The sequence below is a fragment of the Lycorma delicatula genome, chromosome 3 (assembly GCF_047948215.1).
Source record: "Lycorma delicatula isolate Av1 chromosome 3, ASM4794821v1, whole genome shotgun sequence".
Taxonomy (NCBI): Eukaryota; Metazoa; Arthropoda; class Insecta; order Hemiptera; family Fulgoridae; genus Lycorma; species Lycorma delicatula.
This window is the reverse complement of record NC_134457.1, coordinates 130,420,049-130,437,790: the sequence shown is the minus strand read 5'-3', so window position 1 is coordinate 130,437,790 and position 17,742 is coordinate 130,420,049. Positions and strand designations below refer to the sequence as shown.

The 17,742-nt window shown below is 30.8% G+C and overlaps 1 protein-coding gene across 2 annotated transcripts in view; it reads right to left on the bottom strand.

Annotated features, from left to right (window-relative positions):
* The window catches only part of Mthfs (methenyltetrahydrofolate synthetase), a 281,274-nt gene extending 267,466 nt beyond the window's left edge, over window positions 1-13,808 (bottom strand). The window contains exon 1 of one of the 2 annotated variants that reach the window (XM_075360574.1): window positions 13,718-13,808. Coding sequence is in view for 1 of the 2 variants with exons in the window: in XM_075360572.1 (XP_075216687.1) it covers window positions 5,261-5,281 (21 nt within the window). In the remaining variant the exon portion in view is untranslated. Of the gene's footprint in view, window positions 1-5,260; window positions 5,357-13,717 lie in introns of those variants that run through there. The other variant, XM_075360572.1, reaches the window with a different exon arrangement.
* Between the last annotated feature and the right edge of the window lie 3,934 nt (window positions 13,809-17,742).

Here is a 17,742-nt window from a genome sequence, read left to right as displayed (position 1 = left end):
CTTTCCATTTATTTAATTTCAATAATTATACATTGTTTTGTTTAAAGATGTAGAAACGTATTCGTAGTTTAAGGGTTTATTTAAAACTAAAATTAAGAAGATTTGTATATTTACTGTTTTTCTTTCATAATTGGTTGTTTTACGAAAATTTCCCGCTGGTTTAAATCAGAGGTTTTAGTTATTTTTTATTAGTAGTCGAAGAATTATACTTTAAAGAAATAATATAGTTTAGTAGACTTATTTAAGATTTACTTTATGCATTCAATAATTTGAAAGAGAATTTATTTTTACAAACTTCCACTAAATTATAAAAAAGTTGATTTTTATTTGTTTAGTTTTCTATTCAAACGTAAACGTGATAATATTTATAAAATAAATTTATGCATTATGAACGATGAATAAAGACGGATAAATTAACAAAGTAAGTTTTATCAATATTAATATTTTAACCATTGTAAGGAAACAGAACATAGAATTTTAAGAAGAATAATAACAATGTATTCATAATGCTTTATACTCTTTATATATAATGCTTCGTTACCGTCTTAAGAAACCGACAGTTTTACTTTAAAAAAAACACAAATACAAAATCAGCATCCAGTAAACATTTTATATGAGTAATTTGCTTGTAAGTTATTTAAGGTTCAAACAGAAGAAGTACACAAAAATTGCTGCAGTATATTGTTAACATCCTGACTCGTACAGGGGCAGAAATCCGTCTTACGACGATCCATTCGCCACACTATCCCTTTCGTTCCTAGCCCTAATGGGATAGAATCCATTAGGAATGAAAGACCACCGGGTTTAAGACCCTTCAAACGTGATAACACAACAAAATCATCAGTTCGGCCTCTGTCAGGATGCCATCGATGCAAATGCCTCTGCAGTGTTTTCCATCAGTGTATTTACATAACCTATTATCGCCTTCGTATGGCCTCTACCAACCACGAGGACCTACCATAACTTACAACCCTCAAATATCAAGTTAACTGATTCGCCGAAGCGCGATCCCCGCATCACACCCCCCGTAGGGGGAGACACCCACTTTGTGACGATCCGGTTGTCACACCCCCTCTGTTCATAGCCTTGATGGGCTTTAACGGAGGCGTCTTTTGACCCCCTAACTGATTATATCTCACAGTCATCAGCCAGGCCTCACTTGGGATGCCACCGATGTAAGTGCCTCGGTAGACATTTACACCAATGAATTTTAGCTCTGTCTTTGCCTTCGCTGAAGGCTTCTTTCGGACATCTTCTCTCTTCTATCCTACATCGCTGCCCTCTGAACTGGTTAACCGCGTTCGCGGAATCATGAACCCCGCGCCTAGTCCAATACTTTTATCTAACTATAAGTGACTGTAAACGTCTCAACTTTGGTAATTTAAATGAGTTTATTCAGTACTAAAGCATACCACAAAAATGTGTTAGTCGCTACAACGATAACTTAGACCTAGTCTCCTTAATTTGATCGCAATTGCTCGAATTGAAAGACTAAAGACTTTAGTTGCAACTATTTGGACTCCGGTCTGGTCTACCAGGTAGTCGAGGTTAGACCTCTTGCTCCCATTCAGCTCTATTGCAGAGTCCGGCGTAACATTTACTCTTCATCATATTCAACTAGCCAGCCGTCGGCAAGACAGTGCCCACACCTCTCGGCGGCATGGACTATCACACCGTAAGTAGCGCAGACACCATCAGCCCACCGACAGCGATGCTGCTAACATTACTTTAAAATTCAATAACTAATCAAGACTCGATACCAATGCGTCTACCTCCGGCCAATCAAATATACAAGCGGAACCCTGGCCATCCGATGTCTAGATTAGCACCCATGTGCCTATGATGTCTAGACCCATTTTTTTCCTATTTAGCCTTCGGGTATTAATTCAGAGCATGAATGAGGATGATACGTATGAGTGTAAGTGAAGTGTAGTCTTGTACAGTCTCAGGTCGACCATTTCTGAGATGTGTGGTTAATTGAAACCCAACCATCAAAGAACGTCGGAATCCACGATTTAGTATTCAAATCCGTATAAAAGTAACTGCCTTTACTAGGATTTGAACGTTGGGACTCTCGACTTCGAAATCAGTTGATTTGCAAAGACGCGTTCATCACTAGACCAACCCGGTGGGTTGATGTCTAGACCCTAGACATGACTAGACCCTATTTGTGTTTAGATTTAAAAACAAAATTGTCTTTATAGTTCGATTGATTGCCATTTATGATGTCAGATAACTGAATTGAAATTGATTTCATTCCTAATTGAATTTTTAGAATTTAATTTTTGACTTCTATAGTTTTGAGAGGTTATTTAGGTTTTAGGTTCAATAAAATTAGCAGATTCATTTGATCTTTAATGAAACGCATAAAAAAAATTAGGGTCAAATAGGACGACATGATAGCCGTGAAGTGACCTTGTTCAACCTCCAGCTGCTATTCTCGGGACTTTCATGAAGGAAATCTCAGATTTTTTTAAAAAGTAGTTCGGTGATGTGCCGTCTTGCTTGGAAATGAAAGCTTCCTTTTTGACTAACTTTGTGTAAATTTTCGAGCATACCCAAATGAAATAAACGATTTCATTCTCTTTATGATTTGTGTTGAGCACAAAATATAAAGTTCTAAGCCGTGGCGATCACCATTCTGATAATTGCGAGGTCTTTTGCTACCTCAGATCCTAAGTTGGGGATAATCATTTAACCGCTGAGGCGAAATCTTTTCCCCAGATACATTTTGTGTACCCAAAACACTTCCGAGCAAACTCCATAGACTTTAGAACGAGCCACTTTTTCTGCGATAGTAATTTTTTACCTACAATACTTCTGTTTAGTTTTAAGTGCGAACGTTTACTTAACGTCTACCTGAAGCTAGATTGTCAATACGATGTAATGTACGAGTAAGATGATGTTGCGTAATTGGGAATTATGTGGCATCTCACGGTAATATCGCACCTCTAGTAAGATAGTATCGTCAGAGTGTTTTTAAAATTGAGATTTTTATACTACACTATTTAGAAATTCGTTTTCTTTTATAGAAAAAAATACTGTATTAATTGTATCTTGAAAATTTAAAAAAAAGAAAAACCATAAATAAATAAAAAATCATTTAATTCACTATTTTATTGTAGTAATATCTGATTTCTTTCCAGTAAAATGAGGTAGAATATACTTGTGACACTATTTTAATAATAGCACTGAGATAATAATGAGGTATTACTATAAAATAAAATTGTATTTTAGTAGCTGCTGAAATTATATCAAAAACTTCAAACGTGTTTTTTTTTATAAATTATAATATTAGGCTTATTTTGTAGTGGGAGGGGGTGCAGAATTTTCTTTTGACTGGTAATTGTAAAGTTTTTTCTGTACAAGTAACTCAGAATTTACATGTAATAGCATGATTGCTATTGAATTACGTCCAGAATGAAAGAATACATGATATTACAAAGATCCCAGTACAAAATAAAGATATTTTACATATTATTTTTATTGGTTTAACATGATTAACGAAGCATTAAAATAATTAAGAAAATTGAAAAATCACTTACAATAGCGTGCGAAATGTTTAAACCGGCAATTATCAAAATCGAATCTTGTTATTAACTATAACAGTAGTTTCCAAACTTTTCAGAGTCATTAATTATAATTTTTCAATTAAAATTTTTCCATGGCGCCCTACCTTAAGTAAAAGTGTGACTACTCGTAAGTAAGAGATAAAAATAATAAAATTCGTGTATCTTCATTATTTTTTTACTTTATTAACATTAAATTAATAAAATTATAAATGTCTTTGTTCAATTAATTATGAAGCTTTTACAATATTTCGCGGCGCCCCTGTGAAGAGGCCACGGCTCCCCGAGGTGCCGCGGCGCACAGTTTGTGCAATCACCTGACTATTACATTATTTAATGATTCACAATTTTAGATTTTTATTTTAGTTTTTTGGTTAATATATTTATGGAAATGAATAAACGAAGCTGTAAGAACATTACCGTCTGTCTTCGATTTTTATTTCCACTAGTACTTTGATCTATATTCTTGTAAGCGACGTATGCTAATGATTACAATCAACGTTTTTTTTGGCAATACGAGACAAAAATATTGCCCGACCATAACATATACGTGTATTAGTAATAAAATAATTCAGCAATCATTTTATAAAATATTCCCTGATATGAACTGTTTTAATTATTTTTTCTAAAAGCACGTTTAGGAGGTAGAAAGCTTTCCGTAACCGGTTACATGATAGGATAAAAAAAAAAATGTGAGTTGATTTTTTCATGCCGTTCGATCATTTTCTAGTATCAGCTAATAAATTATAGGTCTTTTAAGGAGAATATTACAATACTGGATTTAAAAATTACTTTAAACCGTATCCTTAATTGTATTTCATGAATACTAAACACAATGCATTAGCGGTTCAAGTAACCATTTTGAACTGTTCGTAGCTAATGCTCATGGTGAAAAATTGTTCTACGGTACTAAGAATACTTGATTTATTTTACTACATAATAACACCTTAGTAGATTGTGTAAATAACAACATAATAAATATCTAAATTCTTTCGAATCAGTAAGGTCCTTTGTGTTAATATTAAGTATTTATTATACAATTCTTACGTGTAAATAATAAATATAAATACATTATTATTATTATTTGTTATTAATACAACCAATTTTAAACAACATAGTTTGTACATCTTTTTTCCGAGTAGTAAACAATTAAACTAACATTTGAATTTTATATCTTTATATAGTTTTCATGATAAAATCTTTAAACTTTGCCATCGTTACGTAACACTTTTAACTGGTTTAAATGAATTCTTTCTTACTTAATAGGTATAATTAGCATAAACATCTTAACTATAATTATGTGAATGTTGTACTAGACTATCGCATCAAGAAAACAACAAGCAATTGTCATAACGAGCTACATCTTCCTTGTTTTATGAATATGAAAAGTTTGAAATAACAAGATTTGTGATGTAATTATATGTATGTTACATATTGGATACTATAACGATGAATTATTTTACAAATTAATTAATGAACTAACAATTTATGGAAATTTCACCCAAAATGCTGTAAAATGCATTAAATAGTTTAAAAAGTAAACATTTTGTGTTATTTTTTCTAAAACCTTTTTGATTTCAGATACGTTTTATTCTATGTTTAATGTACTTTTAAAACTATTTTTGCAAATAATGTTAGTTCTACACTAAAAATAGGTATAATAATACAAGAGTGTTTAATAAAGTATTTACCTTGTAAAGTGATGAAACCATTGTGCAAGATTCAAATTGGTCTGAATTAAATTAGCTTCTACACGCAATAGAAGAAAATCTAAACTGACATTTAATTACTATAGTCTTATCATACGTGATGATAACAGTTATAATAGCAGCCTTAAATTATTTTAGATTATTGTACGATAACAGTTTTATAAACACGTTATGTTATATGTTTTTTAATATATTTTCGTAACGTGATAACTTTTTATTCGTTATAAAATATACATTATGCAAAAATGATACATAAATATTCATTCATTTACGAGGTAATGAATAGATTACGTTTTTAGGTGAAATTATTGTTTTATAAAATGAAACGTGAAAGTAATTACGGAAGAAATAAATTTCACAATTTTTATTATATGTACAGTTTTTCTGAAATAATAAAAATTGAAAAAAATAAGAAAATTGATGTATGTGTGTGCGTGCGCGGATGTGTATGTACGCACACAAAAATATATATTTCTCCTATTGATTTGTTTCCGATTTTTTAATTTAAACCTGCATGGCTGTCCGAAATTTTATTTGAACTAATGACAGTTTTAAATAATATACTTACGTTTTTAGCGCATTAAACATATTACTAAAATAATAGTTTTAGAATAGCAGTTAATAAAGATTTATTGGTTTGACTGCCGTTATTCATTTTGAATAACTACATTTTTTTATCAGAGTAATTATTCTACTTAATTATTTATTCACAATACATCAGTTGGTACTGTAGAACATAATCAATGTTTCTTTTTCTAAAAAAAAAATAATTCAAAACTAAGTGTTTTCGTATCTATTTATATATATATATATATTTTTTTTCAATATTAATTCCAAGGAAATACTGGAGTAAATATCGGATGATTTTTTTTTAAAACGATTGATTTAGTATAAAACGTTTTTTATTTTTTTTAAGCTTTTTTTGTAAACGAAAAATTTATTCGTTTTCGTGTTGGAACGTTTTTCATCGATTCGTTTGTAATATTAAAATTTTGAGAATTCTTATGTAATATCCGACGTTACAATATAACAAATCATGGTTTCTTACGAATATCCTTGTCCAATTTTTTTTATCGAATATCACGTGAAGCTTTTATGGAATGAATGACGTTCTACGTAATATATGAGGAAATAGTTCTGTTTCATTTATAATAGCTATTAATAAAATCTTAACCTCTCTTAATAAAATGATAACCCTGCTAGCAAATTTCTTCAAGAAAAAAAGAATTTCATTCTTGGGGTCCCTACTTAGAGCAGAAAACACCAGACTTGCAAACCAAATAATTAACTTATACTGGGAAAGAACAGCAAAACCGAAATGGATAAAGGAAGTCTGAAAAGATATGGAAGAGTTAAGAATCTTCAAAGAAGATCTAATCACAAAATCTGGAAAATACGACAAACTAATTAAAACTAATATGATAACATTTGAACCTAAAATCAAAAAGAAATTCAATAGGGCGTATTCATACGAGGACAGGCGCCAAAGATTAGAAAGCCTCAAAAAGATGTGGGAAAAAAAAGGAAGCAAGAATAAAACAACTCACACGATTCGGAAATAAGAAGAACCGATTACAAAATGGAAAATGGACTGGCCCAGAAATTGAACTAAAGTGATCCCATGAGGTTTTAAAAGTAACAAAAAGAAATCTCTGTAAGATAAGATAACCGTTTTGTTCCTAGGAACAAACCGGTTGGATTTTGTCTATTGCAGGACAACCCTTGGTAAGAAAGATAATTAATATACCGATTTCTATCTTCAAATGTTAATGAAAAATTACATAAAACTAACCTTTTTGTTATTACTTTTTAGTCTGTTATAAATTTAGGTACGTGTGAAACTCACGAAAAAGGTTATTATAAATATTTCATATTAACTGCCTAATGAATAATTTTATCTGGAAGTTCAAGTTACGCGGTTTTGGACTGTCTAAAAAAAATTCGTTACAATAGAAAGTGATCAGCTGGCGCCTTGCTTATGATAAACAGTGTCTTCATGATCGTTACAGTACACCTCTTTTCTGATTCTCCTAATTCGTGAATGAAATATCTAATATATAGAAAATGGGTAATAACCGGAATACCCAAGCTGGACGAGGAGAATAAGAAAAAAAGATTGGTTGTGGATGAGAAAATGCGGTAGAGGGGAACTTCCACAAGGATATAAGTTTAAATTAGATTTTAAAAACGTTTTAAAAGTAATAATAACTGTGGTTGCAGTAAGTGCATTGGAAAGGTGGATTTCCGGTCTTTAATTAATAAAGAAATAATGCTGCACTGTTGTAATGATTTTTGAAAATAATATTGCTTTCAGTGATTTTTTTTTTGTATTTCATGTTATGTTACTACCATATACTAAGCTACTGTGAATTGTATTAATACATTATACTTGTGTGTGTGTGTGTGTGTGTATATATGTATATATGTTTTTTCTTCCTCCTTTTCACGTATGTATTGAGTTGTAATTGAACCAATTAACTCTGCTACTTGCCAACGTCGCAGTTTCATGTTGCGTATAATTTGTTGGTTTTGGAGCCATGCTCAGAAAAAAGAAAATATTTAAATTGATTAAAACTTAAGACCTGATTTTTTGGACACCAATACCTTTCTTTCATATCAGATCAGATGTTGGATTGTTATACGAAACTAAAGTGCTGTAGCTAAACTAACTCTAACCTAGCGGTGCTTGCAAGAATCTGATTTGTACTAAAAAAAACTTCATGTTTTGAGAGTACTAGGAAACCAGCTCGCAGCTAGTGGTGCTCGAAAAAATGTAATTTTGCTTTCTAACATATCACCCTTCAAGTTACAACATGAAAGCCTTGAAAACGCATTCAATAACCCAGTTTTTTTACTCTTTACTTCGGTTCCTGTAATCATGCTTGAAAGTCAATAGGAATTTATTTTTACAAGGTTTACAACATTCCACCAAGGTTTGTCAAAATCGGTTAAAAATTATGGCTATTAAAACGAATAAAAGCTGTATTTTACCCAAAAACTCCGTTTTTTGACTCTTAACTACGGTTCTTGTGAACCGATTAATGGGTCTCTATTCCAGATAGGTTTACATCACGCCACCAAGTTTCGTCAAAATCTGTTAAGATTTGTTTCCGTTAGAGTGGACGAAAATATGTTTTATATATATTTATATAAACATTGCAGAATCGTATTCAGGAGGCTCCAAAATATAAATAAAAGTTGATTCCCCCTTCCACCGACACACAATTAGAAAATGTGACTGAACGTAGTAGCGATTTTTACAAATTCTTTGATAAACGCTAAATATTACTTTAATTTTAGTAGGAAAGGGAATTAGGAAAACATGTTTCAAGTGTTTACCGTTGTTATAAAATGAATCGTTAAGCTTTCATCTTATTGGTAAAGAATGTTGTCCAAAAATATCATGAAAGAATTTAATTAATACGACTGAATACTATCGTAAACGTAAATGGCAAGTAGAAATTTTAGTTTTCCTCTTTTAATAAGTTTAAAAATTTGTAAAATATACAAAATTTTTCTAATTTTCATAATAACTGATCTCTAATATTTAAATTTTAATCGACAAAAAAATTATTAATAGTTATATATCATTTTGCAGCCCACTAAATATCAGTACTACAAATACAATCCGTAAGCCTTTTCGTTTTTAACAAAAATAATTGATAAGTAAAAATCAATTACATTAAGGAAATAAGGGAAACCAGTGCTGCTCCGCGGCATCAGTAAATAAATTAACTTAAGTTGTAATAAATAATTTACTCTGCGGTTAATAAGACTTCTTTCCAAACAACATTAGCTGTCCGTCAACCCTTGGGTTTCATCTCCACCTTCACATTTATTAAAAAAATATTTTGTGCATGATAAGGCAACGTACAATTGTCCGCGGCTAAAAACTGGTTTTCAGGTAGGCGGATTCCTTATCGATTCAGAGATTGTACTTGGGACTTGTTGATGGTCATACAAAATACCAACTGTATAGAAATAGTCTTCGTTTAAAAGAAAATTGGACAATGTTATCAGACGGCGTTGATTCAGTTCGAGACGGAGGTACCCGATGTTCAATATTCACATCTGTTATAAGTTCCACGCCCAAACTGTTGTCGTACATTTTTCTGATTATTAGTCTCCGTGCATTCAATAATACGTTCGTCGGATTCAAATATTGCAGTAATATTATAATGCTACCTTCTTTTAAAGTCAACATGTGTGGCGGCAAACCACTCATTTCGAGGCTATTTAAAAATTCGGTGGGAAACTGCAACAGTTATCAATTCCTGTATTATCAATTCACACTAATGTAGATTCTCGATTTTCCTGGAATAAGATCTAAAATCTTTTATTGAGTGTATATTCCCTCAAAACGTGTATCTGAATTGAATGATAGAAGTCGGTTCCGGGTGGGCTCATTTGATGGCGTTTGATGTGGTGAGTGTTTTAAGACTCCAACAACTAATAACTAAATATTTACTGAGTAACTACCTAAAAACTATTTTTTTTAGTTTATTTACCAAATATTTTTAATATATAGAAGACAATTTTGCTTTTAAACTTAATTTTGAAATCCATTACTGGGGTGTAAAAATATGTAGTTAAAATTTAATTTCTGTAGTAGAACAAAAGTGTAAAACAATATCGAGTTCGAGTAACAAAAATGAGATCTTTATCCCCAAAATAAGCAAGACGGACGTAATGAGTTAAAATACCGGCGCTGTAGTTTGATGGCGAAATACTGATAAGAATAAATTTATATTTATAATTTAGCTATATTTAAATAAAATTAATATAATTAAGGAAATTCGTGCAGAATTGCGGAGAGCAACGCTAGCAATCCGAAAGCGTGCAGCAAAATGTATTGAAGAAAAGGAAAAAGTTTTGAAAATTTACTGCAAACTTTATTAAATATACCGATACATTTTTATCTTTTTAATACTGTATCAGTTGTATGATAACTTCATTTTCTATAGTTGAGAACATTTAAAAGTTTTCATACAGTTAGTGTTAGCAATAAAATTAAATTTCTTGAAGTTTTATGTGTATTTTATTGGGCTATTTTACATCAGTTTTCTTCTAATTAAATTCTCTATAAGTTTTGATAATAAATTTTATACATTTATTAGTCACTTAAAAAAATTCTTGTATTGCAAATATAAAAAAATGTGTTTTTAGACAACAGATTTTTCCGTTTTACGTCGGCTATTATAAAAACTACTACTATATGGTTCTATAAACTGTTTTATTCAATTTTTCAGGTTTAAAAAACCATAAGAAACCATCAAGTTTACCCTTAATTTTGGTTCTTAGAATTTCAGTATGGTTTTATTTCGCTCTTTGCCCAAGAATCAGGGCGAAAACTTTCGCTAATCGTAACTCGCTAACGGAGCGTTTCCAGTCCCATGTTTATATGAGCACTTTTCATTATTTTCGCTAGTGTAATGAGCTCAGAAAATACCGGTAACACTTCGTGAATCACAATGAAAATCTATTATTTTTATCAGGTTACAGAGTAACCTTGCCGGCCTCTGAGGCGCGAGTGGTAGCGTTCCGGCCTTTCATCCGGAGGTCCCGGGTTCGAATTCCGGTGAGTCATGGCGCGTTCACATGTTACTCGTCATTCATCTCATCCTCTGAAGCAAGTAATGACGGTCCCTGACGTAAAGAAAAAAAAGTTACAGAGTAACAGCACAGTGACATGATGTCAACAGTACTCTGTTGACATCAACTGTTGGAATCAGAGATTCCAAGATATCTGTGCGCAGTCTGGCGTGTAATTGTAAATGTATCGGTAAACGTGTAGTATTGAACAAACTGAGGCCGAGCACTCCGGAGACGTGTGGTCAATTGAAACCCAACCACCAAAGAACACGGTATCCACAGTCTAGCATTCAAATTCATATAAAAGTAACTGCCTTTACAAGGACTCGAACCTTAGAACTATTGACTTTGAAAATCAGCTGATTTTGCGATGACTAGTTTAATTGCTAGACTAACCCGACGGGTTTTATGTATATATAAAAAGAATATCCATTTAGAGACTACTTTTGGCCGGTTTTCGCGCGCGCGCGAAAATAAGCCAAAAGTAGTGTCTCATAGAATGAAAGTAAAGTCTAAGTAGAATTTAATAGATAATCAGGAAAAAGGGAGGGGATATTCTTCTTTTTCTCACTATTTTGAGCAATTTAATTTTTGATTTTCTGCTATTTGCCTGAGTAATAATATTGAACGTTTCATTTAGGTGTGAGAAAACTATAATAAATATGAAATAAATTTAACATTACTCGTAAAATGCTGAGTAGTGAGAAGAAATGTGTAATATAATTTCATGAATGTGTACATTATTTTTTGCTAATTAGAAATGAGTTAAATGACTGACTGTAAAATGTTTAAAACTATCGTTTTACTTTTAACGTTGTAAAGAAATAATAGTAGTTTTCTACGAATGATTTTTTTTTTATATTTATTAAAACACATTGTTTAATATCAAAATCCAAGGAGTGTTCACAGAAATTACAAAATTTAGGAAAGTAATTTTTGTTATATAAAACTAAAGTGTAACGATATTAAGGGATATGTAAAGAAAAAACGTGTATGCATGGATTATTTATTTTATAACAGTACATACGTTGCAGCTACGAATAACTAAATTTATGTTTATTGTAAGATTTAATTTTATCATATTTTGTGTTAGATGATTTATTTTTATCGAGTTTATTTTTTATCGTATAAATATAGCATGTTACTGATATAGACGGCTCATGAGTATTTTTTATTGAAACTATGTATTCTTTTCAAAGAACCAATGATAATGATATTATTTTATACATCTTATTGCATAATACGATAAAAAGTACGGTAAAGTAATATTATATGGTAATAAAACATGTTAATCTTGTAATAAGTGGCGCGTATACATTCATAAGCATAAGACATCGTAAAATGATTAGGCGGGTTGAATTAATATCTGAGATCACGTGGCGGTATCAACTTGTTTTCATGATTAAAATAAGCGTTTTTGTATAAACTCGACAGATGGCGTACATTGTACTATAATAAGTATACTACAGAAAAACGCAGTCTGTCGCTAATGTTAAATACTATAATGATGTATTTAGGAAGTATAAATTCATGCAAGATACTGTGTTGTGATTTATTTCATGTGAGCTACAATTTTATTATTTTCTGAAGATTATTTTTCTAAAAATAAGTTTCTAAAAACTACTTTAACGCAGAAAAATTGTAAATATTTTAACTTTTACGGAATTTTTGTGACGTAAACATTCTTCAATTTTTTCATTTATTTAATTTTTTTCTGGATTATTAAATAATTACTTAACTTAATCTTTTAATTAATTACGTGCCAGTTTTTTTATTTCATTTTTTTAACCGTTTTTCCTTTGGAGTTTGCGTTTTAGTTTTTGCTAAGTAAATTGTACATTAATTATAACGTTTTTTTTGTACTTCCTTTTTTTTTACAAATTTTTTTTATTCCATTAATAATTTGCTTTTATATGTAGGCTTAATATTTGAGCTTTCATTTGGATTAAAAAGTTAGATGTAGAAGAACTTGTATTTTATATTTTTAATTATTTAATTTTTTCATTTACGATATAATTTTCTGATTTAAATTAAACAAGTCATACACATTCGCTGATAAGGATTTTTAATTCTCGTATAAAATATTTACAAAAGCCTGTAAAATTAACAAAAAACGTCATTATGAAAAAAAAACAAATTTGAAACTTTAGCTGCCATTTTTTCAATCATAAGTAGCAAGTATTTTTAGGGTTTCATGATTAATTCACCACTTACGAGCGAAACTTGTGCGTGGTAATATGAATTGGAGAATTCACAGCGTATGATACTTGTTATGCCTGATCCGGATTCGAACTTGCGACTTTCCTGATGAAAAGTTGGATGATACAACTTTGTCACGGTAGCCGGTAGCTCTTCGACTAATTTTAAGTGCGCTAGAAAACTTCTTCTGGAATGTATTTTCTTGTTGTAAAATTATCATATAGTAAACAAATAACTTATTAAATTCTAAAAAAAAAAAAAATGTAATTTCTACAATCCCTAACACGAGTTATCACAAAAACTTTTTTTTATTTGTTTAACCTCCGGTACCACCGTTAGGTATTCCTTCACAGGATGAGATTAATGGAAATTTTTGTAGCGTGTGAAAATGCAATGTCTGACTGGGATTCGAACCCGGGACTTCCGAAAGCAACCACTGTGAAAGGCTGAGACGCAACCACTCAGGCCACGGAGGTCGGCTCTCACAAAACCTGGAAATTTGAAATCAATTTCCCGTTTTACTCAACCAATTAGAAAATGTATATAATTAACAATTTTTAGACAAAAAAGAAAAGAAAAATTATATACAACTCATTTTTTAATAACTAAGTTAGTAGATTTTAAGAATGATTTACTGAAAATACGCACCGTTTGACTTCATCCAATTTACTACTGCCTCTGATCTAATTTTATTAGTTCCTATTGTAGTAACTTGTTTTAAAAACATCCTTGTTCTGCGCTTACGCTGCGTTTGAAGGAGAATGTGACCCCCACTCTCTTCATTTTTAATATGACATGCAGATATCTATTACACGTGGAACAAAGACTGTGGTAGGAGATCCAATTAACATTTTATCGCATTACTATTCACATCGTTAATTAATTATAAAACAAGTATCAGATGATTACTTCTATCCTGAAGTTTTAAGTGATTTATTTAAGGTTTACTTATTTGATCTTTTTTACCATTTGTCCTTTCTCACTATGTAATCAGGTTGAAGAACATGTGTTGCCAATAAAAAACAGTTGAAAACTTTGTATGGGTCGATCTAAAACTTGTACACTACTCAAATAAAGAATTATACGCTGTAACACTGCTAGCCTAGAAAGAATCATAGTTTATGTTTCAAACTGTTTACACATCACACAAACGCGCGCGCGCACATGCTGTGGTTATATTCTAAACTGAACTAGTGCGGTGTGTTAATAAACTGATTTTAAACTGCTGGTCTTCATTTCAGAGTTTTATTGTGCAGTTTTGAGGGTCAGTCAAATATGCACCGGAATTTTGTCTTCATGTACGAACATGAATGGATTGTTGCGTAGGGAATTGACGGTGAAGATATGGGGGAATGGATAGACACTCCAGCCGCCTCGGCATTCGCGGCCATCTGATCACTAGCGTCATGTCAGAGCGTGAGATTCCATCGTCGGTTGCGAAACTTATTATCGTGAAGTTTGTTAAGAATAAGGGATTCATATCCTCAAAAATTTTGACTAGACTGCGTGCGCTGTTTGGGAATATGGGATTATCATGTACGAAATCTAGACTAGACCAACAAATTTAAAGGAGACCTGGAAGCTGTAGAAAATGGGAGTGACAATAGGGGTTTAAAGAAAAGTGTGATTATTAGTTCATTTCATCGATCCTTGACCTCTTTGAAGACGTTTGGCACCTTAAGATTGGTGAAATTGTTTCAGAAGTGGCAGTCAGTCATGGGTATGCCAAGTCTATCACACAAAACACCTTGAGTTCCACAAAGTCTATGTGAGATGGGTTCAAAGACTTATGATCTAAAAAGGATTGTGAACCGATTTCAATAGAGGAGAAATAAGCTTTTACATCGAATAGCACCGTAATTATTTTTGTAGGCTACATATGATGACATATGGGTTCATCATCACTACACTCTCGTCGAAATCGGAGAGTATGGATAAGAAAAAAATTGAGAGCCTTGACCTGTAAAGATTAAAATGTGCTGGTCAGCTGGAAACGTTCTCGCTACCGTCCGACTGGAAAATCCTATTACAATATTTCTCCACGAAAATCGAATTGTGAATGCCAAAACACTACTGTCAGCTTTTGGGCAAAGTGAAAGCCGCAAGAAAAAAGGCACCGTCAGCCAATCAAAGATGTGATTCTCCGTTACGACAAGGCCAAATTTCACACAGCCGTTAGCACTCGGGATAAACTGGACTAAATTTACTGTGAAACCTTTAAATACCTCTTTATAGTCTAAATTTGTAGCCTTGCGATTTATTTTATTTGGATTATTGACACTGACATGATATCGATTCCAAACGTTTTATGAAAAAAGGTTTATGAACAAGCTCATTTCACGTTAGGAAATTATATTTAAAACTCTAAGAAGACTTCGTAGAAAAGCAATAAACATGTTTTATATTTTATTCTGGGTTAATAAATATTAAGACAAAGTCATGTTTATAATTGGCTGAGAATTAGTGTAGTTGTGTTATATTGCTGATTTACTGCAAGCTACATACGTAATCTCATAATCCGATTTATATATATCTTTATGAAATTGTGCATAGATAATCCTATATATATTATTTTATGAATAGATTTGTTAACAGTTTTAACATTTTTTTTTTGGAATATTTTTAAACTGCAATATCATGCTTCGTTTTTCGTTCTCTGTTCACTCATTATTACATAGATCGTGAAAATTTATTTCTGTAAATCGGATCATAATCTAAGGTTTTTAACAGTGAAATTATATTATTTCTTAACATATGTGCTTGTATATGCTGACTGATGTTATTTAATTGTAAGGTTATTTTATTTGTTAAAAATTGTTTTTCCTGCATTTGTTGTGTAAGAAATATCTATTAACTTCCGGTAGACCATTTACAGGTCAAGCACCAGGCACGAAAAATCCATTTATAATGTCAATAATTTTATAGGCAAAATAAATCTTTGAATTACTAGATCTTAATTTAATCAGTATAACAGTAATTGTAAAGGGGTTTCTTTTTCCTTGTTAATGTAATATATTAAAGAAAGGGAAGAATCTTTTGTTAGAAATCAGCTGAAAATTTTTTTTATTGGCGAAAGGAAAAAAAATACCTAAACTAAAAGCTTGCTAAGTATAATTTATACAAATAGTATTAATTTCTTATCTGCTGAGTATTTTTATAAATTAAATCTTTTTTTTATTTTTAATTATTTAAAATTACTTTTAGATAAAATAAAATTATCCTAATCCAAATGCGATGTAGATGTGACCACTGTATTGGTAACATTTAAAGCTGATTTTCTCTGAATTTATGCAATTTTTGCAATTTTTTTATTTTTTATATGTATTTCTTTTTACTTCCTTGTAAGAAATAAAGGAAGTATTGTGATCACGAAAAATTTCGGTCAGATCTCAGCGGAAATATCCATTTTTATCATCCCTGAATCCATCTGGACTAGTTTTGGCGTGACGTCTGTACGTACGTACGTATGTATCTCGCATAACACAAAAACGATTAGTCGTAAGATATTGAAATTTTGGATTTAGGACTGTTGTAACATCTAGTTGTGCACCTCCCCTTTTGATTGCAATCGACTGAACCAAAAGTGTTCAAAAAAGCCCAAATTCAAATAAAAACTTGGATTTTGGGGTTTTTCTTAACTGCAGTAATAAGTCCTGGTTGAGGGCTTTTCAACAATACATCATAAATGGAACTTATTTTCATTGGTTCCAGAGTTATAGCCAAATAAAATTTTAATTAATGAAATATTTTGATCTTATAAGGGGAGGCACATCGGTTCGAATCAGACTTCTTTTCCTTTTCTTTAAATTTAAATATATTGATTTATTAATAATTATTAACCTCCGATTGTAAAAAAAATTACAATAAATAATAATAATTCAATAATAACAGTAAAAAAAAATTTTGAAAAAATATCAGAAGTTATTATTGAAATAAAATTTTATATACTTTTCAGTTAAAAAAAATATGTATGTGCAATTTAATGGGCGTACAAGGAAGTCATGTGGTATCCACATCATATTTTTTTAACAGCTAAAAGTCAAAACTTGTTTTAATTTAGCTGTATTTTTGTGCAGTCATTACGGTATCAACTGTTCTAATTTGTTAAGATTGATAATTTTTCATCTTTTAACAATTTATTATCAAATATACCGATAAAGTTTTTATTTTTTTTTTCATTTTCTTTTATATGTTTATTGTTACGTAAAGTACTAATTTTATCCGTATGTAAAGTAATACCTTCCCACAAATTCATTCTTTTCCTTTTTTAAATTGTTAATTTCAATAGTAAATTTTAAATAATTTCGTTTAAAATTTAATAAGTTTATTTTTTCACTGAATATCAAATTTTTGCATGATTTTTTCCCCTCTTCGATCTCTAAGCGAGCTCTTAGTTTCGTTATCAAAATTAATTTAAATATTGTTTCTCAAATGGATATATCTATACAGGCTCTTAGTAGAATATAAAAGAAGTTTTAGATAATGTGAAACTATTTATTTATTATATTTTCAGTTTGAAATTTTTAGTTACCATCCATTTCAGATTAAAAAGGATTTTTAGGTACAAAAACCGTTAAGTGTTTAAAAATGTATTAAATTATTTAAATATTTCATTATGATTTCTTTTTTTTCAGGTAAATATTCATTACAGAGCAGCGTACGCTTGTTACCAA